Genomic DNA, 24,243 nt, shown 5'->3' on the forward strand with positions numbered 1-24,243 from the left:
TGCTGGGTCTGAAATAGAAAAAAAAATCGTAGTATATAAGGGGACCTTCTCAGCCCCAAGACTGAAGTTGTGAACCTGTCCTCTGCTCTGTAAACCTCGGGTCTTCCGTCTTACTTCCCCCAAAGCCAGCAAGGAGAACAGACGAAGAAGAACGAAGAAAACCGCACATACGAACCAGAACAGAAGAGAAACATAGTAGCTCCGTTATGGCTTGTGGTTCGTCAACAGTAAAAGACAACCGACCAGCCTCGAGACTACGAGTCTGCCGCCTTCTTAACTGCCTATAACAAGAACCCCCCTTTTTACTACTCTCTACCTCTTTCCCCCAGAAGCAAAAGAAGAACACAGACAGCATAGAGAAGAAACCGAAAGAACATCTTCGGGAATCGTTGTGCCAGAAACTCCCCTTCCGTGATGACGGGGTTCAAGGACAACCTCGTGCTAGTTCTAGTATTTGCGGGTAGCCGTTAAACAAAAAGCCAAAATGATGAGCTCGAATTTCCTCGAGACCGCCGGAGACGGAGACGGAGCAGCGCGCTTTGGACGCATGCCCGACGACTGGATGAACGGCATCGATACTGCCGCCATGCCCTTCTCCGGCCTGGACGCTTCATACGAGACTTCTACAGTGAGTACCCCTTTACCAACAGCTCAGTCCAGTTCCAGAGACACAGCTAACCAACATGTCGGCAGAACCCTCTTCAGTCTCCAGAGACGCCTAGTCTCGATAACACCGTCTTCCCCTCTCCCCTGACAGACCTTGCCTACCTTGATCGTTCCTTTGGAGACTTCTCCTCCAACTATGCCATCCACCCCACAACGCCAGGACAATTCCCCGTCCACCCGCCTCATCGTACCTCATCTAGCCTCTCTGAAAGCTACGACCTGTCCTCTGCCAGTCCATCCCTTGGTCCCGTGTGGCCCGCTCACGTCTCGCCGGCGGCGACGTTCCTCCCTACGCCGCCTATGGCAGACGAGCTCTCGGCCGCTTCGTCCTCTCCCGAGGAAGATAACCAGGATGATGATGACTACGACGATGACTCGTCGGAGCCCGCGAGCAAGAAGCGCAAGCGTTCCACGGCATCCAAGATAACAAAAACAAGGGGTAGCAAAGACACCCCCAAGCGCAACCCAACGCAGCTGCGCACCGCTTCTCGTGCTCCTAAGAAGCGTGGCGCTGCAGCTGCTCAGCCTAGACATCCCAGCGAGACGTCTGAGGAAGTCAAGGCGCGGGCCGCACACAACCAGGTTGAGCAGCAATACCGCAAGCGCCTCAACACTCACTTTGAGCGTCTGCTTGCTGTTCTGCCTCCACCAGGCACAGAAGGTGGCATCGCCAATGACCGCCGAGTGAGCAAAGCCGAAGTCCTTGATCTCGCGCGCGAAAGAATTCGTGCGCTCGAGAAACAAACGGCGAGACTTGAGAGGGAGAGGAGGGAGCTTCGAGGAAGAATTGCTCCAGATGGAAGACGGTGTTTGGTCTAGTTTAGTTTGCTTTAGTTAGATGATGAGTTGATTTATCTTCGGTATGGTACCTATGATTAGGAGTGAAGGATCGGAAAAAGGAGAGGATAAGGATTGGGGCGTATGGGAGGCAATAGTTAACGGGCAACCATGATGGCGAATAAGGAATAAACACAAAAAAATGGCGAGAGTAAACGGAAACATAGAAAAGCACAAAAACAGGTTCAAAGGCTGGAGGGTTTGGGGTTTTTGTTATGGACGCACTATGGTTAATTGGCTTGGAAGGAGTTGCTTGATATCAGTACCAGAGTTAAAGGTTTATCGGAAAGGGTTATGTTGGTTCAAAGTCATGTTGTATCCTAATGGAGGGAAACCGATTCTGCTATGGAGTAATACAATGAGCCCCAATTCGTTTGAAGAAGTTTCTCAATAATATGTAGTTGTGTGAACGCAATGAAGTGACAATAACTCAATTTGCGGCAATGCTGGAACTGTCTTGGCCAACGTTCGCATCAATGCCATTCATTAACTGATTCGTCATAAAACTCTGTAAAGTATACTCTGGTCATTGGAAGGAGGCTTTGTAGAGATGTACGTGAAAGGACTCTTGTTACTATACTAGAGAGTACCAGGGTGCCTAGAGTGCCTTTATCAACAAACAAAGTAATACAACAAGGGATGGCAGATGCTGGACTATCTTCAAAATGTTAGCTTCTGAGATTGCAAAGGTTAATGGTATGTTACGAACATGCAAGAGTATCTTTGTCGATATCAATGTGGGCTAGACATAACACTTTGTCTCTCTGACAAGGCGAACGGATAATTGCCCTCTCTCAACAAAGACTGCTATTCAGGAACGTCAAATGGATCACATACGAGAAGCACCACTTGGCGACGAAGCCAGGATACCAAAGAGTGAACGATAATAAAGCTGGCATGTCTATTTAAACCGGCGTAGACCACGTTGCCCAGCTCAAGCTCAATACCACCGACTCATACAGCAACGACCAATCTAGCTTGCACAAGAAGACTTATGTCCTTAGCAACAGAGAGACGACAACATTAAACGACAGCAATTTGAATACCACAAAAATGGCTCCAGACGTGTAAGTTAAGTTGTCCTGGCCTCGGCCAGCCTGCTGATATCTCATTTAGACGCACTTTCACCCTCAACACGGGTGATGAAATGCCTGCCGTCGGTTTTGGCACATGGGGCATCCCCCGCAGACAAACCGCACAAGCTGTAGAAACAGCCCTCCGTGCTGGCTACCGTCATATCGACACAGCACTCGCCTATGGCAACGAACGCGAAGTAGGAGCCGGAATCCGCGCTTCTGGTGTCCCCCGTAAAGATATTTGGGTATCAGGCAAGCTCCGAAACAACTGGCACAAGCACGTCCCACAATGTCTTGAAAAGAGTCTGAATAATCTCGGCGTGGGATATCTTGACTTGTACTTGATTCACTGGCCCTGTTCCAGAGACGCAGACAACCCGGCGGTCTGTTATGAGGATTGGGACTTCATTGATGCATGGATGGAGATGGAGGGATTGCTGCACGAGGGCAAGGTCATGAACATTGGCGTGTCCAACTTTGGGATTCGACAGTTGGACAAGTTGTTGGAAAGCTGTTGGACTGAAGTGAGTATAGTATGCTGGCCCTGATGAAGCCCATGGCTAACCGTGTAGATTGTGCCCGCAGTCAATCAGATCGAGCTTCACCCTTGCAACCCATCGCCCAAGCTTGTAGCATACTGCGCCTCGCACGATATCCATACCGAAGGATATTCATGCCTGGGATCTGGTAGCTCAGCCCTGTACCGTAACAAGACCTTGGTTGACATCGCCGACGCGAATGAGAAGACAGTACAGCAGGTGTTGCTCCAGTGGGGCATAGAGAAGGGCTGGGGCGTGGTTTGCAAGAGTGTGACTCCCTCCAGAATCAAGTCCAACTTGGAATTGGGTGGATGGGAGCTGACAGACGACGAGATGGAGGATATAGATGGCATCAAAGAGCGGTTCAAGGTCGTCAGCGATGGGTTTCTGCCGATCAAAGTGTTCTTTGGAGATGATGAGTAAGGTTTCAGGACATCAGTGTGGGATGACGATAGAAGGGCAACTTGAGTAACTTGGTATAGATTGATAGACTAAATGGCAGAAAGACTTACAGGAAGGGTATCAAAGATGTGATGGAGGAATAACATTTGGAGACCATGCTTGACCAATGAGATAACACGATGTAGATCCTAAACTCAGAGTTTAGCCTTTTCTTCGTTTTGAGATTCATCTTCCTCCTCCCTCATCACAGCAGCGATGCTTTGCCTAAATTCTTCCGCCAAAATAACTGCCTCATCATCGTCCAGCTCCTCTCTCTTTCCCCTCCCAAACATGGTAAAACTCTCACTGAAACGCCCACTGGCTCTGATTTCTGGCCGCGGGATTATATGAAAGTGCATATGAGGTACGACCTGGGCAGCAGCAGCGCCGTTATTTTGCACCACATTCCAATCCTCTATACCAGTTGCTCGTGCCATGGCCTTTGATAGAATGCGCAAATATTGACCCAGGTGAGCAGATTCTGAAGCCGTGACGTCGCTTAACTTAGGTCGATGCGGTCGCGTGCAGAGAAGAAGATGACCTCGGCTTAGAGGTAAGATATCGAGAAAGGCGACTAGAACAGGTGTTGAAAGAACGATGAAAGATGCTGGAGATACGAGCTCGGGATTGATGAGTGATGATGTTGATGGTGGTGGATTCAAGGGGTCGAATGGTTCATAAACCGAGGAGATCATGCAGAAAGGGCATGTTGCTGTTGGAGGAGGAGCTGTAGGGTCAAACATGGTTGAGTATGTATCGAGATATGGCCAGAGAAAGAATTGATAATGTTGCAAGTTTGAGATGAAAAAGAGATTTGATAAGATCTAGGAACCGAGGTTGAGATGAGATGAGATGAGATCGAACATGAATGAATGCAATCATGATTGACCAGGGATGTTCAGGGATTGGGGATCGAGACCGGGGCCGATTTAGTGCATTTGTTAGTGGATATGGTCGCTGTGGGGTGCTTGAACTACTACCAACTAAGGTAAACTCTTGTTTCTTGATCAGACTGGCAAGAAACAATTGGCGATGATAAAATGTACACGATGTCTACTGATTGAGGGCTTTATTAGATGTTTGTGATGAGATACAAGTTTAGTATCGAAATCATGTCTACCTAAAACTCGCCGAATAACGCAACTGAACTCTTTGTCTTTAGCCTCAACTTGAAGTAACTTCATTGTTCACTGATGAAAGGGCTTGACAGCATTAATATATATCATCGTAGAAATGGAGAGTATGGCATTACTCAAAGTTATTCCGCTCTTCATAGGAGACTCATGTAGGCTGTTAGTATCTAGGTATGCCTCATATAGGTAGATTAGCTGTTCTTGGAGTATGTGTCTCAATAGTAAACTTGAATCTGATGTTATGCACGACAAAATATTTCAGGCATTCTATGCTGGCTTGTGATGGGATATTGGTTGTCTATTTCCTTTATCCTCTCAAGCTCAGCTTCCACTGATTCCATGAGTTGATCGCATCGAGATACGCAGGTACGTGCCCGCTAAAGCACTTCTTCACCGCCCAATTCTGCCGTCCAAACTTTCCCATCACCGCCTTCACGCCTAAAGCGTCTCTAATCTTTTCCTTCGCTACCAAAAAGCTACCTGTCGCCCCATCTTGTTCAACAACCCACCATCACAACCACACAACCAACGTCACAATGCCTCGCGAAGAGTACCAAATCCCTACCGCCTCTGCTGGCCAGCGTGGCGGTACCCGCGATGATCACCAGGTTCGCCATGTCATGTCCTACATCTGCGGCGACTGCGGTGGCAGCGTCACCCTCGGCAAGGATGCTCTTGTCGCCTGCCCTCACTGCGCCGGTCGCATTCTCTACAAGGAGCGAACTAAGCGGTAAAGCATCCCATAATCTGCTTAATAAGTGTATCTTACTAACTACGATGGCAGTATGGTGCAGTTCGAAGCCCGATAGAGAATAAACGACCGTTGATTACCAAGCGAAAAGAGGAAGACGAAGAAGAAGAAGACCTTGCAAGAGAACAAGCATGAGGTATATTGATTTCACCAAGATGGGAGTTTGGGATCTGGGAATTACGTCGAATGGAAAATAAATAGACAATGTGACACGGTTTGCGCCGCGCGACAAAGACTCGAGTCTGTGTGATTGATTACTTCTTTGTTTTGTCCCCCCCTCAAACCTCAAAATCGGCTTGCGAATATCTAAGCTGCAAATATAAAGTGAACATAATAAATCCTAAATTTACCCCCTGAAACGCCACTGTATGCTTTTTCCTTTTTTATCATTACCTCTGGGTGTGAAGGTACTTGGCGAAACTTGCGTCCGCCATGACTGAATCATCCTGATCGCCCATGGCAGCCTGGTATCGATCCTGCAGACTTTGCTTCTGGGCCTCCTCGTCAGAATCAGTATCATCGCCATCATCGTCGCTGGCAACATCGGCATCGTCCTCTTCCTTGGCTACTGGTAGACCGCCAACTGACATGCCCTGCATCATCTTGTCCAGCTCCTTTTCACGGGTGGCCTTCTTTTGCTCCTCGCGCTCTGCCCTCTTTCGCTCAAGCTCGGGTTGATAGTCGCGTAGGAATTCCTGTCTCTTTTCCTCAACAGCCTCGAAGAACTCGTCCACACCAGTACCCAGTCGTGAACTCACACCGACGACGCTGAGATGAGCGTAGAACTCCTCCAACATCAGACTCATAGAGTTGAGAAGACTGCCCATGTATCCGCTGCCACCATGGCCACCGCCCTCAACACCACCCAGCTCATCCGACTCCTCATCCTTTCGTAGCGCCTCCTGGAAAGCCTCAAAGTCGGTCATCCACTCCTTAGCAAACTCAGCGTCCTTGACATCAGTCTTGTTGAAGACCAAGATCATGGGAAGCTTTGTCTTGTAGAGAATAGAACAGGCGTAAAGCATGTTGGACATGAAGGTCGAGGTGGACGCAGTTCGTGGGGTATCGATAACATAGGCGATAACAGTAGGGAAAGAAGACGCAAGAGACTCAAGGAGAATAGTTCCAGAGGCAGACCACACAAAGACCTCGATTTGTCCGGGTGTGTCGACCAGAATTCTATCAATGGGCTTGCGGTCGGGCTTCTCGGGATCGGGCTGAGCGCGCTTCTCGAGCAGGTTGACGATCTGATCAACCTTTGTGGCAAAGAGGTTAAGAGAGGTCAAAATTCCACCGTTAGGGCCGAGGTTATACTGCTTCATGACCTCTTCATAATTGACTGAGTCGCGGATATCGATGTTGGACTCGAAAGGCACGGACAGAACGGCAGGATCGAGGTTGATGACATATGGAGGAGTGTCGTTTTGGTGAAGGTGTGCGTTGATGCGTCGCATGAAAGTAGTCTTTCCAGATCCTAGACGAATGGTTAGGTATGGAAATGCGCGACGATCAAGATTGTAGCTTACCCGCCATGCCAACACAGACGATGGCGACGGGAGGCGAGTTTGCCTTAGGGGCTTCGCCAGCGGTTGTGGATGATTCAGCCATGGTGTATTGATTTCCTCGTATCTTTATGGAGTGAGAGTTTATCTCAAGGCTGATTGTTAAGGTAGAGCTGGGTGTTGAAGGAAATGAATGGAAGGAATGAAAAGTGACGAAATGGAGACACTCAAAATTTTGGGCGCGGTCAACGTTGATGTGGATGCCCCGCGCGGGGTCATTCGCTGGAAGCCAGTGGTTGCAGCATATGAATTACAGCTGATTGAGCCTGGGTGTCTGAGATAGAAACTAATATCGATCATTAATTATTCTATATCAATGAGTAGTTCAAGTTGGGTATTAAGGGTGTTTTCAGTATCTGTTTGTCAAATCTTGCTGATTACTGGAGGCTGGAAAATCGAACTTTTGTAATTACTGGACACAGCTGCAAACTCTGCCTGAGTACGTTAAGACAAAGTATAGTTAACCCAAGGGAATGAAATAGACCTATATTACCCCTCAAGGAGATACTTCATAAAATTCCTCCATATTTTAATACAAGTTTGCTATAATAAACTGCCTCTTCTTTCAATCTCAAAAAAGTCCCTTGCAAGACCCAGCAAAGCCGGCCCCACTTGGAATTCTCGGTGAAGCCCCCACATGGATCCGGCATCCCACCCTTCACCTTGAAAAAAAGTTGTCCAGCAATCTATAGGCGTTGCATCTTTTACAACTTCAACACCAACCAAACCATCACCACATCCTCTTGTTTTGACAACCCACCCTGTAAGAGAATATAATATAAACAGCACATAGAGCCGATCCAAAGAGCCATTGACGCTCTAGCTTTCTCAAAATGGCCTCTCAAGAATCTCAAATGCCATTTATTCGCAACCTCGCTTCAAGCGGTTTGTCTTTCTTTTTCATTCTTTCTGGACGATATAGCTAACATATTCTCAGATCGCAAACTCCGAACAGCTTCTCTAGAGACCCTCACAACATTCCTCGCCTCCCGCTCATCCCTTTCCGACCTCGACGCCCAGAAGCTCTGGAAAGGTCTCTTCTACGCCCTCTGGATGACCGACCGTCCCCTCCCCCAGCAGCGTCTCGCAACCGACCTCGCCAACCTTCTCTTTACCCTGAAGCCCGTCTGCGCCATCCCCTGGCTGCGCGGATTCTGGACCGTCCTTGGGCTTCAGTGGACCGACATCGACGTCCTCCGCCTTGAAAAGTTTCTTCTTCTCGTTCGTCGCGTTTTCGCCTCGCACGTGCGATTCCTGAGGGAGCGCGACTGGAAGGATGGTGACGTCGAAGCCATTATTGGTGTTCTGGCCGAGTTTCCCTTCGACAAGGAGGGCGATTTGCGAAAGAACCCCGTGGGTATTAGACTGCATGCGCTGGATATCTGGGTTGACGAGTTGGAGCGCGAGAAGGCGTTGGAGCAGCCCGAGGCTGAGGCTTTTGTCAAGAGCTTGGGAGATGTTGTAATTGCTCTCAAGAGGTGTCCTGTCAAGCCTGTGAGAGCGCGTGCAAGTGATAGCTACGAGGACGAGAGATTGCCATGGGTCCAAGCTGCCAGCGGCGATGAGGAGGATGACGAGGAGTGGGGTGGCATTGACGATTAAGAGGCCGGTCTTTTGTAGGCGCATGGCGTTGGGTTATGGAAAAATGCATTACGGTTTAGAGCCGACTTCTTTATACGTGGGCTAGAGGTTGATACCATCTGAAAATATCATCACCATCTATTGTCATTACTGTTAAACGAATGCGAGAATGCGAATTCAAACGCCTGCTTCAGGGATATATTTTTTAGTAGTAATATGAATTGTCCTCGAGTACATAATGTACCACTGTGATTAACGAGGATAGGTTGGTATTACCAGACCCTCTGGTCTCCTCCGACAGTTTCATCCTCATCCCCTGAGATCTCATAGCCCATCTCTCGTGCTTCGTTCTGTCGCTCTTGCTCTCGTCGTGCTTGTCGCCACGCATCCCACTTGGCCCGTTGCTCTGCTGTCTGTACTCGAGGCTTAACAAGTCCCTTCTTACGAAGTCGTCGACGATGCTGACGCTTTTGTTCAAACGAGAGTCTGTTGATGTCGATATCTGTGATTTCGCGATCGTAATAGGTGTCCTTCATGTCTGCGAACCAATCCTCAACCTCCTCCTTGAATTGCTCAGCAAAGATACGTCCGCGACCGCCCGTGGCCCATTGGTCCAGCTTCACAGGTATAGCGTTGCCAAAGGTAGGATCGTTGACAGACCAGACGCAGGGAGAGCTGCTGCAGCGAGTAGGACGGCAGAATTGGGCGCACATGGCGGACTCAGCAACATACCAAGACCCCAAGATGAAAAGAATGAGTCCAAGAAATGTGAAGCGGAAGAATGGCTTGCGGCGGTAGAGCTGTGGGACGGGAAATTGGATGTACGACACTGTTTTGGCATCAGGGTGCGTGATGTAGGCGGGGCCTGTGCCGTGGCTGTCGTGCAATGCCGCCATTTTTTCAGGGACCGGCTCGGGCTTGATGATATCGAGGAGATTCTTCTCGACTGGCTCTTCTTTCGGTATCTTCAATGCCGTTGGTTTGTCTTGGGTGGCAATTTCTTCTAATGCTTTGTCTTCGATAGCTTTCTCTTCTGCTGCTTTGTTGGCGGCCTTGTTCTTGGTGCTGACCTGGTCAGATAGACGTTCAATGCCCCTTGCTGCAGTGTGAATTCCGTAAAGGCTACTTTTGAGTGTATTGTTCATGCGCGTGAGTCGGTCCAGATCGGAGTTATCGTTATTCTGGGGGTCGATCTGGTTGGTGCGCGTGTTGAGTTTGGTATCAAGTTCCAGTTCGAAGTCAAAGTCGTCGTCAAAGGATGAGTCCTGGGGTAGTTTATCGAGAAGAGCCTCAACTTGTCGAGATGGGGCCCTGCGACCAAGAATAACTTCTTCAAGATCATCCAATGTGGAATCCTCAATGTGATGTGTGCGTTGGAGCTCCTTGAGATCGTCCTTGACTGTTGGAAGCCTTGCTGAGTTTTTAAGTGTGCCTCTGCGGCGTGAGAGAGAACGAGTGCGCCGCTTTCTCACCCCACTCGACGAAGTTTTGGTACCAAGTTTGTCGTCTGTCCCCGGATCTGATGCTGTGTCCCTATCGCTGCCACTCATCGCACGATCCGTCCTTTTATCACGGAACGATGCAGATCTTTGTCGCAGCGGTTTTTCTTCCCTCTTTGGCTTTTCATGTTTGTCCTTGACTTCAAATTTCTCAACCTTGACCGTCGCAGGCGTTTCCACATATGCGCCCGTAATCTTAGGCGTGGGCATAGTCAAGGGATCTGGCTTGGACGGCCGAGGTGTTACCTCAACATGCTTCTCATCTTCAGAGTCATCGTCAGAGTCAGGCTCTGGCGAGGGCGCCCTAACAGATCCCTTTTCAGAGTGATTATCGCCTGGGGCAAATAAACTGGCCTCCGCTTCGAGGCGGGCTGTAGGGTCGGCATCAGAATTCATGGATTTCTTGCTTTTAACAGAATCTGTAGAACGACTTCGAGGTAGACCAGTAAATCCAACAGTAGGTTTAGTATCAGAATCTTTCCTGCGTTGTTGACGACTTCGGAAGCCATTGTTGGTGGAAGGTTGCGAAATTGTAGATGTGATGTCGGGTTTGGGATCCTGAGGTACAGATGCGGGTTTGTCAGTGTCGGCCACCTGCCGCGGCTCAGTTTCTGGCGCAGGACTGGAACTGGCAGCCCTGGCCAAGCGTCGCAACAGGTCTCGGGAATCAGTACGCATGTGCGACAGACCCAGTCGCGCAGGTTGTTGATCGTTGTTTAAAACATCTCCTTCTGTTTGATGCGCTTCTACATTTGCTCGTTGCGACTTGTATATTGTTACAGGCGTGTCTGGAACCCGTTCACCAGCTGTCTCGAATGCAGACTTTGGCCGAGGCGCCGGTTCCTGGGTCTCAATTTCAACGTTTGTCTTTGTCTCTGGGACGACCCCTCGGTTCGTCTGCGGTCGATTCTCTTCTGGTGAACGTGAGCGACTCATTGCATTTTTCTCTCGGATCTCGTCCAACTTAATCGACGCCATCGATCTTCTAGGGATACCATTAACTTCCCGTTGTCGGATCGCATCTAATTTGGTATTTCTCGGTCTCGGCGCATTGCGGTCAGGAATAGGTATTTGATGTTCAACCTGCTCCTCACGCGCCCGTATCTCGTCAATTTTTGTGTTATGTGATCGCCACGGCTCAACAGGGAGATCGCTTCCGGCCTTTACCTCTCGCGATCGAATCTCGTCAAGCTTGGTGTTGCGCGCTCCAGGATGCGCCACCCTTGTCCGCGAGTTTATATCGATCTCACTACCTTCGTCAAAGTGGATTCGGTTCGCAAATGGACGCTCGCCCATCCGAATCCTTGGACTATCCGACATTTGAAACTCCCCAGCTGTAAAATCGTCGTCTATCTGCCATGCAAAGCTCTTTTCAGGGGACGCTTCGGCTGGCTCCGGTTTGGCTGGTTCGTTTTGAGCATCGGGACCCTCAATTGATGGCAGTAGGTCCTCTATACCAGGGACGAGTTCTGGAATGCGTCCTTGTTTCGTCAAATCATCTTTTGAGGGCATATGTCTTAATCCCCAGCTTGAGTTTGGTCGTGGTATTCCACTTGCGCTATCTGGTCGTCGTATCCCGGCTGCACTTCCCGGTCGACTCCCACCCTGTACTCCATTGATCTCTGGCGTGGGCTCCTTAAGCCCAAACGACAATCCCGCTCTCGACTTTCCATAAAAGGTGCGCTGTCGCGGCGATGCGGTGCCAGGGGAATTTTTCGCTTCAGGTATTCTTGAGGCTGCGAACGAGCCTCGCGAAAAAGGCCTGTTAGGCGCTTTTGTATCTAAGTGACTCTGGTTCTGGTTGTATGCTTGTCGTAGTTGACTCTCGTTTCCTTGGTTTCGTTCACGCCATGTTCGGGGTGCTGGGCTCGGTGACGCATCAACAGCTTGACTCCCTTCGCTATCCTCATCGACTTCTTTGGCAGCTAAAGCGAAAGCATCGGACATTGAGAGTCGTTTTCGAGCGGACGAGGAAAATCTTGGCGTAGGTAATTTGCTGTCGCGAGATCCGACGCTGCCGACACTTTCCCTCCTATCGGCATCCGAAGTTACCGATCGCCTAAATCCATTGCTTCGTATACTATAGTCGAGCTTCGAATTGTTTTGTACCGCTTCTTCGTTTTCCTTGTTCCTGTCGCTCCCCCGCGGTATGTTGCTTGCGAAAAGTGGTTTCCTCCCGGACTGTTTGACAACAAGCTGGCTCGACCGGTCGAGCAGCGAACTCCTGTCACGATCCATCGGGCGAGGTAGGTGTATGCGATTATATGTAGTAGTCCAAGCGTTCTCGATAGTACATTATCTGTCGTGTCGGACGACGTTGCGTTTATTGCATGGCGACAGCGATTGTAGCAGAAGAGTCGAACGGGCAACGGGTCGCTGAAAGGAAAGGTGATACAAAACTGTATGTATGGGTAAAGCAAGTAAATCTTGGAAAGGGTATCGTATGTTTGTACAACAATAGCGAAATAAACATCAACAGCGCGCAAAAAAAAGGGATTGACTGATTAAGTGTTTTTGTCGGGTTGTGGATTAACGCGTCGCGGTAAATGAAAGCGAGCCATGGTCCCGGACATGGGGGGGTCCCCTGGTCATGGCGTCTGGTCCCTTTACCGTCTTTGATAGTGGGGTAAATGATAATCTTCCCGTTTTCGTCGTTAATCATTGCTTGCATCATAAATATACAATTGTATAATTCTTAGCAGTAACGGGGAAGAGAGTTAGGTACTTAGGTATACTCGCATATTCGAGAACTCTTGTATTTTAAATAACTATACTCCGATGTATGTTTATCACCTAATTTTAAACGCAATCAATGTTCCTTTTCTCAAGCCTCATCCTCAGAGTCCTCTTCATACAGCCAGTGCATACACAAGTCGCCTTCCTCATGTAATTGCTTTAGGGAAGACTCCAAATCTCCTCTCAAACCCTCCATAAGCTTTTCGTCCACACTGCTATCATTCCATGTTATTCCCAAAGTCAACATCCCATTCTTGACGCTTACAACACTAATACTCATCGGATCGCTCGAGATCATAGGCCCGTTCGTAAACATCGCATGCAATATAGTCCTCTTGTCGGGTCCATTCTCGGCAGCTTCTGTTAGCATACCGATATTGCTGACTTCCCAGGTCCTTCTGCGCTTGCTTCCATCTCTGTCAATCAAGAACTCAGTCCAGTCTTTGATGCTGCGGAGTGCTCTAAGGCCATCAGTGGCTGGAAGAGTAGACGATTTTTGTTTGAGTTCCTCTTTTATCTTTCGTGCGTGTGACCAGACTAGATCGTCAAGTGCCTCGCCCTTTGCGTCTCGGAGAGCGGCGAGTTCTGCAGAAAGGTGTTCGTGTGATGTGCCAGTCACGCATCCAAACAGGGCCTCTTTAAGCTCAGGGTCGGCTGTAGGGGATATATACGGACGCATGCTCATAGGTGTCGAAGACGTAAAGCCTGGTGCGTCGGGAACACGTCGAGATAGTGATGCAAGCGCAAGGGCATGCAACAGGCCTGTGAGAGACGTTCTATAGGAACGAGTTGCCGCGAGGACACTCTTCATCACATCGGGAGGAATATCCACGACAGCCAACCGAGCCTTGTGAGGACGACTGAATTCGACTGGTTCAGCAGACCAAATTTCGTGAGTGGGTGTAAAAAAAGAAGGTCGCATCCAATTCCATAGGCCTGAGAATCGACGAGACAGTGTTGTCGTGTAGTCGATGACATTGTCTTGTGGTTCAGGCAGCACTGGGCACTCGGGAAAGGACAGAACCGCTGGCGGCGATGGGTTAGGAGGCAATGAGTTCAGTTTTGCCAGTAGTTTCTCATGGAACAATCGCCCTGCCATTCCGTCCATAAGAGAATGATGGAAGGCAAAAACAACAGCCTCAAAAGCGGGAGCTTCCCCGTCTGGTCGAAGAACAAACACCCTCCATGGTGGCCTCGTCTCAACATCCTGGAAAATCTGATCATGGCACCAGCAGTGCAAATGTTTCAAATCTTTACTAAAGTCAAGATCGGAACCAGAAGTGCGGAACTCGACAAAGTCCTTGAGCTTCATCTCAGGAATGTGAGTAAAGTAGGCGACAGTGCTACCCTCATCTTTGATACCAACCCGCAGCATTGGGTTATCGGTAATCAAATCCCCCAGAGCTGCGAGCATGGCTTCTTTGGACTGCTCGCGTGAGGGAATACTGTACGTTGCAGATACCACCACTGAGCGATATAAACCCATGAGGTGGAAAGCAGCCGAGCCAGCCTCTCTAAGCAACACGTCAGTACTGCAGTCAAGTACTGCAGAGATGACTTACAAGAGACCCAGGCGTCGCACTGTTTGTAATTCTGAGGTCGCAGTCATTTTGATTAGATTTTTGGCTTGAGCGAAGCTGTTACTGCCGTTCGCAACTCTGGCGGAGAACCTTTTCTTATGTGTCCTTGAAAGAAAAAGTTGACTTCTGTATTATAGCGGTGTCGTCATGCCTTGCATAACAAGTTAAGTAATGGGATGAGTTGTATATCAGAGATCTCATCCACGTAAGCAAGCGGGCATCTGTCTTTTGAATGCATACTAGAGGCACAGTTGATGGGTCCCTTGCTTAGTTGGCTCCCCTCTCGGCAGCCCACGAGTATTTTCCGGGGTAGCTTATCAGTTTTATCTCCATCAAGATGATTTGGACACGCAAAAACAGACCATAAAAACGAACGTCTCTCGTGGTGAAATGGTAAGGGCTGTTGTGAATTAAAAGCTATAATCCAAAAATGTTCTATTCATTGCAGATGTACCGGGTATGTACCGGATCATCTCATCTCGTAGCAATTTCCACCTCATTTCACAATTCCAATAATGTCCCTGTCCCATTCTATCCAAACGCCGCGCAAATTTTATGCAATGAAAAGATGTGTCTTTTTTGAATCAATATATATCTACCAACCTTCTCCAGGATTTCTCCTAGGGCGAGTGTTGCCACGGAAGTAGTCATATGATTGCTCAGCTTCGTGCTGTGCAAGACCGCTATAACCTTGAGGCCCGCCGCCCATAGCGCCGACCGAAGGTCCGGGCGATTGTGCAGGTGTCATGCGGCCTGGAGTGTTGAGGTTGCTGCTGTACGCTGGAGCTGCAGCGTTTTGGATGAGTCCAAGACTGGACGAGCTTCCATTGTTCTGGGCATACAACGGGCTACGACCTCGAGCAGGGGGCTCTTGACCCAAAGTCATCTGCTGAGTGAAGCCGGTATTGGCGCCTGGTCGGTAAGAAGAGTAGCTTGTGTCGCCGCTAACGTTGCTGGCAAGAGACATCAATCGTTGCTGCTGGGCTGCTCCACCAGCGAATGCAGCAGGGGAGGCAGAACGGCCGCCAACAGGAGTGCCAGGACGTGAGAAATCGCTGCCATCCAAAGATCCTGGGGTGCCAGGACGACCAATCTCTCCGGGGCGACCGTAGATCTCACCTCCACCATGGTTCTCTGCAAACTCGGCTCGATTCTTGTAGTACTCAAAGTCCATCTGAGTGTCGTTCACAAACTCGAACCCGGGAACATTATTGGCAACCTTGCCTGGCTTTCCGCCCTGCATAGGATCGAGCACGACCATGTCCGAGTAGCCACTCACAGTCATCATGTCACCAGAATCGACTTCTCTCCCATCAGTTAGGCGACCCTTGTAAATGGCAGGAAGAAGATTTTGCGCCTTGGCGTGCACCATGGGTGTGATGAGAGGTCGGTAGAGGGCAGGATGGCCAAATCGGTTTGCCAATCGTTCACTTCGCATGCGATTCTCTTTGGGGTCGATGCCGTTCTCGGGTGACTTGGTAACATCCTGGATGCTGTAGTATGTGATCTTGTCGTTGAAAGCTCGGTTGCAGTAGATCTTGAAGATGAGCATGATGAAAGGCAAAGGCACCACGCACCAGAACTCGATGTGAGTTCCAAAGTTACCGTGAGCCCAGCAAGTCAGCATGACTACCAGGTTAGAAAGAATCGTGGCGAAGATGAAACGGTTGAAAATGACACGCCAGAACATTCCTCCAGACTCAGTCTTGGTGACAAAGCGGTAGAGTAGAAGGTACTTCTTGAGCCACGAATCAATGACGAAGTAAAGAGCTGTTGCTGGAAGGACCAGAGGTTGGATACCAGCAAGGCACATGGTGACTGTAGCATAGTAGAGGAAATAGTTGTAGTAACTGGCGTACTCAAAAGGAGGCGGAGCGGTAAGCTCGATGAGCTCTCTGGGTGTCGGGCTAGAGAACTTCTTGAGGAAGAAGGCTTGAATGAGAGGCCAGGCCTGGGCGAGGTCGATAGCCGCACCGAGTTGACGCTGGAGTAGATAAGTAACCCAGAAGAGACTGTTGTTGCAAAGGGTTTCAAAAAGACCGCTAGCAATGTCCTGTTTCTTAATCGATTCCCAAGCATCCTCTTTCTTAGCGCCAGTTGTATCTTGGACAACGCTGAAGACAAATGACCAAACCGTACTGAAAATGGAGAAGATGAAAAGGTTGTTGAAAACGAAGAAGAAGTAAAGCTTGGCCAAGACGTGCCTCTCTCGTCCAGTCTTGGTCTGGTCACCAGCCTTTACAGAAAGTCGACGGAAGATCATAGGGAGAACGAGGTAGGTCAGGGACATGATAGCTGGAGAGAGAACACCCTGGATAGCACCCCAAACCTTGGGGTGGGCAGCGAGTTCTGTTCGGAAAGCAGGCCAGACCTTGCCCAGATTTTCCAAGTTGACGAGGAAGATGGCAATACCCAAGTTAGGAACAATCCAGAAAAGGGTTAGGAGAGTGATCCACATGTTGTTAACCCATCGTCGTCGTCCGCGTGTGCTACTGTACAAGGGCATGTTCTCCCAGATGATGTCGTTTGGTCGAGGCGCAAGCTTGACCGTAGCGCCAACAGGCTTCTTCTTGCGACATGCGTACGCAATACCGTGGGCCTCTGCGATATCCGCATAACTGGCAAAACCGTAGGGCATCGAACCTCGCTTATCAACAGTCGCACGAACTTGCTTGATCTGAACCTCGAGGTCACGAATTCGCTGAGTGTAGTATTCAATGGCATCGACCTTCTGTCCTCTGGGGTAAGTCCCGTATGATCGATCCTTTTTGGAGGGCTTGCACATAGGACGAGCAGTGGGAACGTTGTTGGGATCCTTGAGGTACTTAGCCAAGATCTTCTCAAGCTTACGAACGGCGTGGTCGTGCTGGTCGATGAGAGCTGGGAGCTCTTTGACGTTTCGGGCAACAGCGGTTCGAGCAAAGGATGAGTTGGGGGCGATCTGATCGATGATTCTGGCAATGCCTTCGTCAGAGCAGCCCTTCTTGGGGATATCGAAGACCTGCGATTCAGCGTGAGCAGGCAATTACTTGTTAATTATTAATTTGTCTTACCATTAATGTACGGGAATGAAGACTCTTTTGGTAGTCCTCGCTCTCGAAGTATCTGCGCCGGAGCTGGTGAACTTTCCTGTAGTTGAACCAGAGGAAGCCAATGACAATGAAGTTAAAGCACCAGGCGATAACGACTTGAGACCAGATTGCAGGTGCATATACAGTGAGAGGAGTAATGCTGATGACCCAGCTACCTGGCTTGTCGCCTTGATAATTCTTGAATCTCGATACGTTGACAGGGAGAAGAATGCCGATGCCAGAAATACACAGAGTAAGGAACATGTTGCGGCACATGCGAACGAAGCGTAGGAAGACGGTGGCATCCATGCCGATCAAAGGCAAAAGCATATCTTCGTTGGTTCGCCATAACGTCGTTATCCACGACCAAGGGGCCTTTCCTATAGGCGGCGGTACGTGTTTCTCGTCGGCATGTTTCAACTTTGGGGCGTAAATTGCCTGATGGTATGGTCGCAAGATGGAGAAAAAGATGGCGATGCCAATTGTAACGGGAAGTGAGGTGGCTAAAGCAGAGTACAGCGAGGCAGCTTGAAGCTTGAGAGGAGAGTTAGCAGTGCGCACATGGCATAGTCTGGACAGTCGCAAGTCATACCTGTCCACTGAAAGGCGATTGGAGAAGATCGAGCAGCTGATGACCAGCGTCTTCCGGATCTCGGCCATGGAGGTGGGCTGAACCTTCCATGCTGGGCGCGAGGACTCCGCCAACGGGCGAAGACGTTGGAGCTTAAATCAGGAGGAAAATAGCAATCTGGTACAGCGCGCGGCGGCGATCTTTGGAGATCTCAAAACCCCGATGTATGAGCACGTATCGAGAGTAGATGGTTGGACGACGTCGACGAGTGAAGAATCTCGTTTAGGTTCGCAGGGGAGTTTGAGTCGCAATGGAGATGAGACAGCTGACGAAGCCCAGTCGGTGGATGGCGACGGGGTAAATGTCCAGGCTGGAGGTAACAGATGTGTCGTTGGTAAACAAAGAGCTTGGAGTGAACGAGTGTGTCGCTATAATGAAAGAAACGCTACTGGCCCGTGAGGTCTCCCAGACCAGAGGGTGAGGCGCGGATAAGGGGGCAAGGCGAAGCGAAACGATTCGGATGGCGTCACTCAGGAACAAGCGACGATGATGGAGAAAGAACAAAAGGGAAGGGACAAAGAATTGGATAAATCCGGAGAGATAGGATGTCCAAGGTCCGGGACGTACGTACGTAGGTAAAAGGGTAGAAAGATAAAAGTAGGGCTGGGGGTGTGGAGGTTCCTATTCAGACTAAGGAGGAGCCATGACATTGACATGGATCCCATTATCATGGGGGAGACTTTCACTTTTTTTGTCTTTATTGGGGGGAAGTCAATCAACAGAGAAAGCTTGGCATTCATCTAAGGAGCCCGGTACTGCATCGAACCGAATCTAACCTACCAACGCCAATAAAGTCCCCTGTTTTAGATGGTTAGTCTGGGTAATGTTAATGTAAATTGTCTTGTATAGAATGATCCAGACTCAACGGCATGTGACCTATTACGGGTAATGTTTTGCTCCCAAAATTCATCACAAGTACAAGTCACAGACTTTTTTTCCAACAAAATACCTGACAACCATCTTAGTAGTGCACCATCCCATCCTGTCTGTCTCTTTAGTTCGTTCAGTGTCTGTCAAGAAAAGCACGCGGCCTTCGTGGGGATGGACCCAGCTCCAGATGCTATTTTTGACGCCTCTGGATCCGCCAAACAGTGGAGTCGTTCTTCATTCGTGAGTACAACAACCAATCAATACTCCCCTTCCAGCTTATGCAGTCGCCACATCCACCTGGACCATTGCCCCTGCATGGATGCTGAATGGCCGGATCCCCTGGAAGAGCCCTTGGACGGGAGGGTTTTTTATTTTTCTTAGCGGTCCCGAACTCAATGGATACGAAGCATTCCAACCGATACTCTTCTACAAACGGAAATGATGCGACGATGCTCCAAAAACAAAGATCTTTGGTTCCAACGTGCTGTCAACCCGTTGTCGATCGATCTTGCGTTGCACATTCACAGTCGCATTTTTTTGTCTTTCTTTTGAACATGTCTTTCTGCAACGCCTTGTCTTGCAGATTATGTGCATCGCCCTGGCATAAATAAGCAATTTTGTCTTGACCTTGACACAAACGCCCCAGCCGCCTCGCAATCTGTTGACGTACTGTGATTTGCACTGTAATCCCCCTTTCCACTATTTTGTAAATAAATACTTGATGGATCCAGACTGGTAGACTACAAAGTACATTCATGCCTCAATAGTGCATTCTGCTATCCGCTTCATTCGCCACTATTTTTCTACCAAGTAAAATAGTTTCATGCTCAATGACATATCGATAAAAAGACACGCAATCGATCGTAATCAGGAAAAACAAACACTGTCAATCGAGAAGTGGACTCGTGCATTCGCCGATGGGCCCTCTTTGAGGTAGGTACCAAAGCTTGATGAAACTTGTGAAACAGTGAGTCGGAAAAAGAAAAAAAACTAAACTCCATCAACACGCACTCCGGCCCGAGGCATGACGACGAAAATCTATTCCATTCTATCAATTTTTTTGCAGATAATAATATTTATCAAATGTGAATATTATCATTCCTCAACAAAACTGGTCTATGTATAAACAGTTTCCTGTGTACAAGTCATTGTATCAATCCCACTTAGACAAGGCAAACATCACGTTGGTGAATACATACACAAGCTATCAAACTTTGAAGAAATCCCCACCAAATGAAATCAAATAAACCTACATACCACATTTGAGCATAATTTGCTTCGCGCAAAATTCAGAAAAAAATGTGTTTCATTGTGCTGGAATATATAAGCTTGACTTGTCATACGCCTCAGCCAGCTGAGCTTACATTCGATCATCTTGGGGTCTAAGGCTGATGACGCTGACAGCTATGAATATTGTCTGATGTTTATATAAATAGCTTTGTACTTTGACAGATGACTACAAAACACAGGTGTGCTGTCAATCACCGCCTTCAAATGTTCCTGAAAGTTTGTTACCAGACTTGTGATGGCGGAGCCACTGTACTTGACGTAAAGGGATAAAATAGCAGTGCTGTAAATAATATATAAACATATCTTTGCATGTCTTGATTTAAGCTCATAATACACATAGCTGGCCTGGTTTCCATGTACCTACTTATCGTTATAGAATGACAGAAGCACCTTGCAGGATCAGATTGTAACATCAAAGGTTTGACAATGCCTTCAAAATGCAACAGATAAGAGACAAAAACTAGGCAGACACAAATATCTACACCGCAGAAACATAATGTCTTTAAGCAAACGCTAAGCTACCGATAAATTACTATTCTGAATCTAACACATTGTCTTATTCTGGCGCAGTGTGTTCTAATAACCCTTACCATGATGTTCTTATTAGAGTTGCTACATTTCGCCTTTCGAACAGCGGCAACAACCCACTTCCAGTAAACTCCCAGGTCACAGAGTGTGTATTATCGCTTATTTTATGGTTTTTTTTTTCAACCTGGAGTACGTTCTTTGGAGTCGTTTAATTTGCTTCGGAGAGATCTACGTAGGAAGCTGGAGGTCTTTCAGGTTACTGTGGAAATTATGGCTCTGCATCATGAGGCGTTTTGCTGTGTAGGTGTATACTTGACGGTAAAGGAAGCCTGGGAGTAGAGGGAGATATGAGGACCTGAGCTGCGTAATTGCTGGGCGGAATAACTGGTTTCTTCCTGACAGATCTATAGTGTCGCATGTATGTTGACAGAAGTCGTGTCAAAATGAGACCATGACTCTTCACCATTGAAAGAACTTGATAGCATCATTGGAATACACTCACCATCAATAACACAAAACCTTGTTACCGGAAGTTTAGAAACTAGAGTTGAGAGAGGAAATTAAATTCAAGGGGCACATCCCTCGACAGTAAAGAAATTGACTCTGGATAAAGACAAGCCATAGCAAAGACTTTGGTGATAGTTCTTCGACCTTGAACTCAGATGAGTATCTGCACAGCAACATAATATGGATAAGCCTTCTACCTTGATACGTTCAAAGAGAGTTTTCGAAGATATAACCCTTTTTGTCTTGTTTAGTTAAGAAGCCCAACTCAATACAACAGCAGCTGAACCCTATCATACGGGTAAAAGAAGTTGCTCCCCAGATATGTATATAATGACTATTTACTCCTCACATTCCCTCAGGCTTTGGAAACAGGTACGCAAACAGCAGGGTAATCTCCGTTTTAAGAAACTATTCACTATCTCAGCCCTACCAACCAACACCAATGGTCACCACGACGTGTGGGTATTTTACCCAGGGACAGTCACCAATAATGGATATCCGAGCGTTAGATATTCGATGCCGTCCCCTGGTTCGTCCCCCGGACCGTCCCAATATCCATCAGTACTATGTCTATCGCATCCCTACTCCGCCTCACCTCCGCGGCCATCCTGAGCGGAATCCTCCAAATCGAGCCAGGCACAATTCACCTGGCACAAGATTTTGGACTCGATCCCAGGCGATAGCATACTGGGCCACTTATTTCCAACACTCATTGTTCTCCGCCGAATAAAATGGTTATTCTTATGCGTTCTTCTAGGGTTTTTTAGTTCAAGGACTTCTGAAGCTTCCTAAAGGACTTACCACCGAACGCAGATTTCGTATTTCCTACATTGATTCTCGTGTCGAAGATGGGGTCAATATATCGGACAGAATTACTAAGTTGATGGGAGGAGTTCAAGTTATGTTAAATGCAAGCTGGACTTGCAACCTTTGTTACGGGAACTGAAGCGAGCGTACAGGACCCGCGGCAACAACTAGTCCGGCAAACACCATTTCAATACTGTCTCAAAACGACGTCAGGATTGTCAAAAGACTCGCTTTCATTGTCAACGACCTGGTCCAGATTGCGCTCCAATTAAGTGCAGTTGTTGCGTCTAGGTATACAAGCTGTGTCAGGAATCAATTGGGCCTCGCCATCATGGATGAAAAGAAGCAGGTCCATTGTTCAATTGCCAAGTGGTAGCGACGAAATGAAACTAGGTGGGCTGGTTCTTAATCCAAAATATCGGATGCTTTGGAAGAGATTGCTTGTCTGGGTAAGCGATTGGTCATTATGCTTGGTTAAGGCGCTGTATTAGCAGAGTGCCTGTACTGATAGAAATCACCAAACATCTCAAGCAAGGCCAGAGGTGGATAATCATTGTTTTACTACCTGACACATAAATATACACGTAATACCTCCAATCAGGCAGACTTAGGAAGCTGATCCTGTTCCCATAACCGACTGTGCCGTTTTCGCCTTACCATCCTTGGAGCAATGTTCTGCTCAACACTCATAAAACGTAATGATAAAATAAGGAAAGAATTATAAACCGCGCCTAGACTTCAACAGGGCCTTGGCTTCGCGTCTTTCGTGCCGTCTTACCAACCGGAGGGACAACCTTTTTGTCTTTCTTCAGAGTCTTGCCATTCTCCTGCTTACCGTTTGGCGGAGCATCTTCGGTGGCTGTCGGTTCATCTGCAACATCTTCGACGCGAGCCTTCTTCTCAACAGGCTCTTCTGATTCGGGCTTCTCTGCTACAACGGGAGCAGAAGCGCCATTAGTAGCGGCAGGAGGCTCCTCAGCCTTGCGCTTCTCTCCAGCAGCGGCCTCGGCGACGTCGTTGACCTCAGGCTTGTTAGTGCCGTTGGCATCATTTGGCTCTGAGACAGTAGGCGCAGAGGTTGTTTCTACGCCAGTGGTGACGAAAGCATTCTCGTCTTCGTTCTTTGGCGAATCCTTGGGCTCTTCTTCGATGTTGAGCACAGGTCGAGGAGTGCCGCCTGCTGGTGTCATGTTGTTGATGGGCGTTTGCGGAACTGAAGCAACCTCGACGGGCTTCGGCGGAGCGTGAAGACCGCCGGCACTACCAGTGGGATTGCTCTCCTCTGACTTGACAGGCTCTGAAGGAGCTGTCGTGTCCAAGGTGGGAGCGCCAGCCTCGGCTTCGGGGGCCGTAGGCTCAGGTGCGCCGACTAGAATGTGTCAGTTTACTTGAGGTATAGGTGTACTGCAGAGCCCACGAGACTTCAAAGGCCACCGCGTGTGCCAATTGCATAGCGCAAGACTATACGCGATGAACGCGGGGTCATTGAGATGGCTGGCGATGAAGCTTACCTTTGTCTATAGCTGGAGCAATTCCGTCCGACATGATGATGACGTAACAATTGTTGTCGCAAAGCGAGTCTGGTTTACAAGCGCAAGTGTACAAAACGCGGCAGAGTTAAGAATGGATAGTATTGCAGTTTGTGATACTGGTTTGAAGTCGCAAGAATGAGGATGATGCTTCACGATGGAGAAGAAGGAAAGAATTCAAGTTGAGGATGGGACACGGGAAGCTGGAGTGAGGTTGGCGGGAGCGAGAGCACGAGGTCACGACGGTTCCACAAGCCATAGCTAGAAACAGAGCAGGATCAAGCAAGAGGAGAAACAGAGAGACTGGGTCTGGGTAGATCCGAAGCCGAGGATGCACAAACAATATCGAGGTTCCTTACCCGCAAGAATTGAGGGACGAGTAACATGAACGGGATGGGGATGGATGCATTGGGTCAAGGCAACGGTAAAGGCGTCTTGCGCCCACGCCAACGCCTTTTCGTCACTGTACTGTAACTTGGTGGACTGTGAGATTAGCCCAAGGAACACCCGTACTTGACGGTGTGAACTCTGCAGATCGGGACGGACTTGGTCGTCGTGTTGGGATTGGATCCCAGTTCGATTCGATTCGACTTGCGCTGCGGTTGTGTT

The 24,243-nt window shown here is 48.6% G+C and overlaps 10 protein-coding genes across 10 annotated transcripts; 4 read left to right on the forward strand and 6 right to left on the reverse strand.

The window, feature by feature from the left end:
* Nucleotides 1–484: 484 nt before the first annotated feature.
* Nucleotides 485–1,485, forward strand: FPOAC1_006469 (uncharacterized protein; the record flags this gene model as incomplete). Its single annotated transcript, XM_044850950.1, has 2 exons — nt 485–628; nt 694–1,485. The coding sequence occupies 2 exons, from the start codon at nt 485–487 to the stop codon at nt 1,483–1,485; spliced, it is 936 nt and encodes a 311-aa protein (XP_044709662.1).
* Nucleotides 1,486–2,556: 1,071 nt separating this feature from the next.
* Nucleotides 2,557–3,541, forward strand: FPOAC1_006470 (uncharacterized protein; the record flags this gene model as incomplete). The annotated part of the gene is made up of 3 exons (XM_044850951.1): nt 2,557–2,570; nt 2,620–3,103; nt 3,152–3,541. 3 exons carry the CDS (start codon nt 2,557–2,559, stop codon nt 3,539–3,541), a joined length of 888 nt encoding a protein of 295 aa, XP_044709663.1.
* Nucleotides 3,542–3,714: 173 nt separating this feature from the next.
* Nucleotides 3,715–4,302, reverse strand: FPOAC1_006471 (uncharacterized protein; the record flags this gene model as incomplete). The annotated part of the gene is made up of 1 exon (XM_044850952.1): nt 3,715–4,302. The coding sequence occupies one exon, from the start codon at nt 4,300–4,302 to the stop codon at nt 3,715–3,717; it is 588 nt and encodes a 195-aa protein (XP_044709664.1).
* Nucleotides 4,303–5,228: 926 nt separating this feature from the next.
* On the forward strand, nt 5,229–5,501 carry FPOAC1_006472 (uncharacterized protein; the record flags this gene model as incomplete). Its single annotated transcript, XM_044850953.1, has 2 exons — nt 5,229–5,422; nt 5,477–5,501. The coding sequence occupies 2 exons, from the start codon at nt 5,229–5,231 to the stop codon at nt 5,499–5,501; spliced, it is 219 nt and encodes a 72-aa protein (XP_044709665.1).
* A 331-nt stretch (nt 5,502–5,832) lies between these two features.
* On the reverse strand, nt 5,833–7,051 carry FPOAC1_006473 (uncharacterized protein; the record flags this gene model as incomplete). The annotated part of the gene is made up of 2 exons (XM_044850954.1): nt 5,833–6,917; nt 6,970–7,051. 2 exons carry the CDS (start codon nt 7,049–7,051, stop codon nt 5,833–5,835), a joined length of 1,167 nt encoding a protein of 388 aa, XP_044709666.1.
* A 787-nt stretch (nt 7,052–7,838) lies between these two features.
* On the forward strand, nt 7,839–8,607 carry FPOAC1_006474 (uncharacterized protein; the record flags this gene model as incomplete). Its single annotated transcript, XM_044850955.1, has 2 exons — nt 7,839–7,890; nt 7,943–8,607. The coding sequence occupies 2 exons, from the start codon at nt 7,839–7,841 to the stop codon at nt 8,605–8,607; spliced, it is 717 nt and encodes a 238-aa protein (XP_044709667.1).
* Nucleotides 8,608–8,858: 251 nt separating this feature from the next.
* Nucleotides 8,859–12,032, reverse strand: FPOAC1_006475 (uncharacterized protein; the record flags this gene model as incomplete). Its single annotated transcript, XM_044850956.1, has 1 exon — nt 8,859–12,032. The coding sequence occupies one exon, from the start codon at nt 12,030–12,032 to the stop codon at nt 8,859–8,861; it is 3,174 nt and encodes a 1,057-aa protein (XP_044709668.1).
* An 877-nt stretch (nt 12,033–12,909) lies between these two features.
* On the reverse strand, nt 12,910–14,430 carry FPOAC1_006476 (uncharacterized protein; the record flags this gene model as incomplete). The annotated part of the gene is made up of 2 exons (XM_044850957.1): nt 12,910–14,335; nt 14,384–14,430. The coding sequence occupies 2 exons, from the start codon at nt 14,428–14,430 to the stop codon at nt 12,910–12,912; spliced, it is 1,473 nt and encodes a 490-aa protein (XP_044709669.1).
* A 566-nt stretch (nt 14,431–14,996) lies between these two features.
* On the reverse strand, nt 14,997–18,154 carry FPOAC1_006477 (uncharacterized protein; the record flags this gene model as incomplete). Its single annotated transcript, XM_044850958.1, has 3 exons — nt 14,997–17,402; nt 17,455–18,006; nt 18,065–18,154. The coding sequence occupies 3 exons, from the start codon at nt 18,152–18,154 to the stop codon at nt 14,997–14,999; spliced, it is 3,048 nt and encodes a 1,015-aa protein (XP_044709670.1).
* A 4,682-nt stretch (nt 18,155–22,836) lies between these two features.
* FPOAC1_006478 (uncharacterized protein) lies at nt 22,837–23,650 on the reverse strand (the record flags this gene model as incomplete). Its single annotated transcript, XM_044850959.1, has 2 exons — nt 22,837–23,474; nt 23,617–23,650. 2 exons carry the CDS (start codon nt 23,648–23,650, stop codon nt 22,837–22,839), a joined length of 672 nt encoding a protein of 223 aa, XP_044709671.1.
* Between the last annotated feature and the right edge of the window lie 593 nt (nt 23,651–24,243).

The sequence above is a fragment of the Fusarium poae genome, chromosome 2, assembly GCF_019609905.1.
Source record: "Fusarium poae strain DAOMC 252244 chromosome 2, whole genome shotgun sequence".
Taxonomy (NCBI): Eukaryota; Fungi; Ascomycota; class Sordariomycetes; order Hypocreales; family Nectriaceae; genus Fusarium; species Fusarium poae.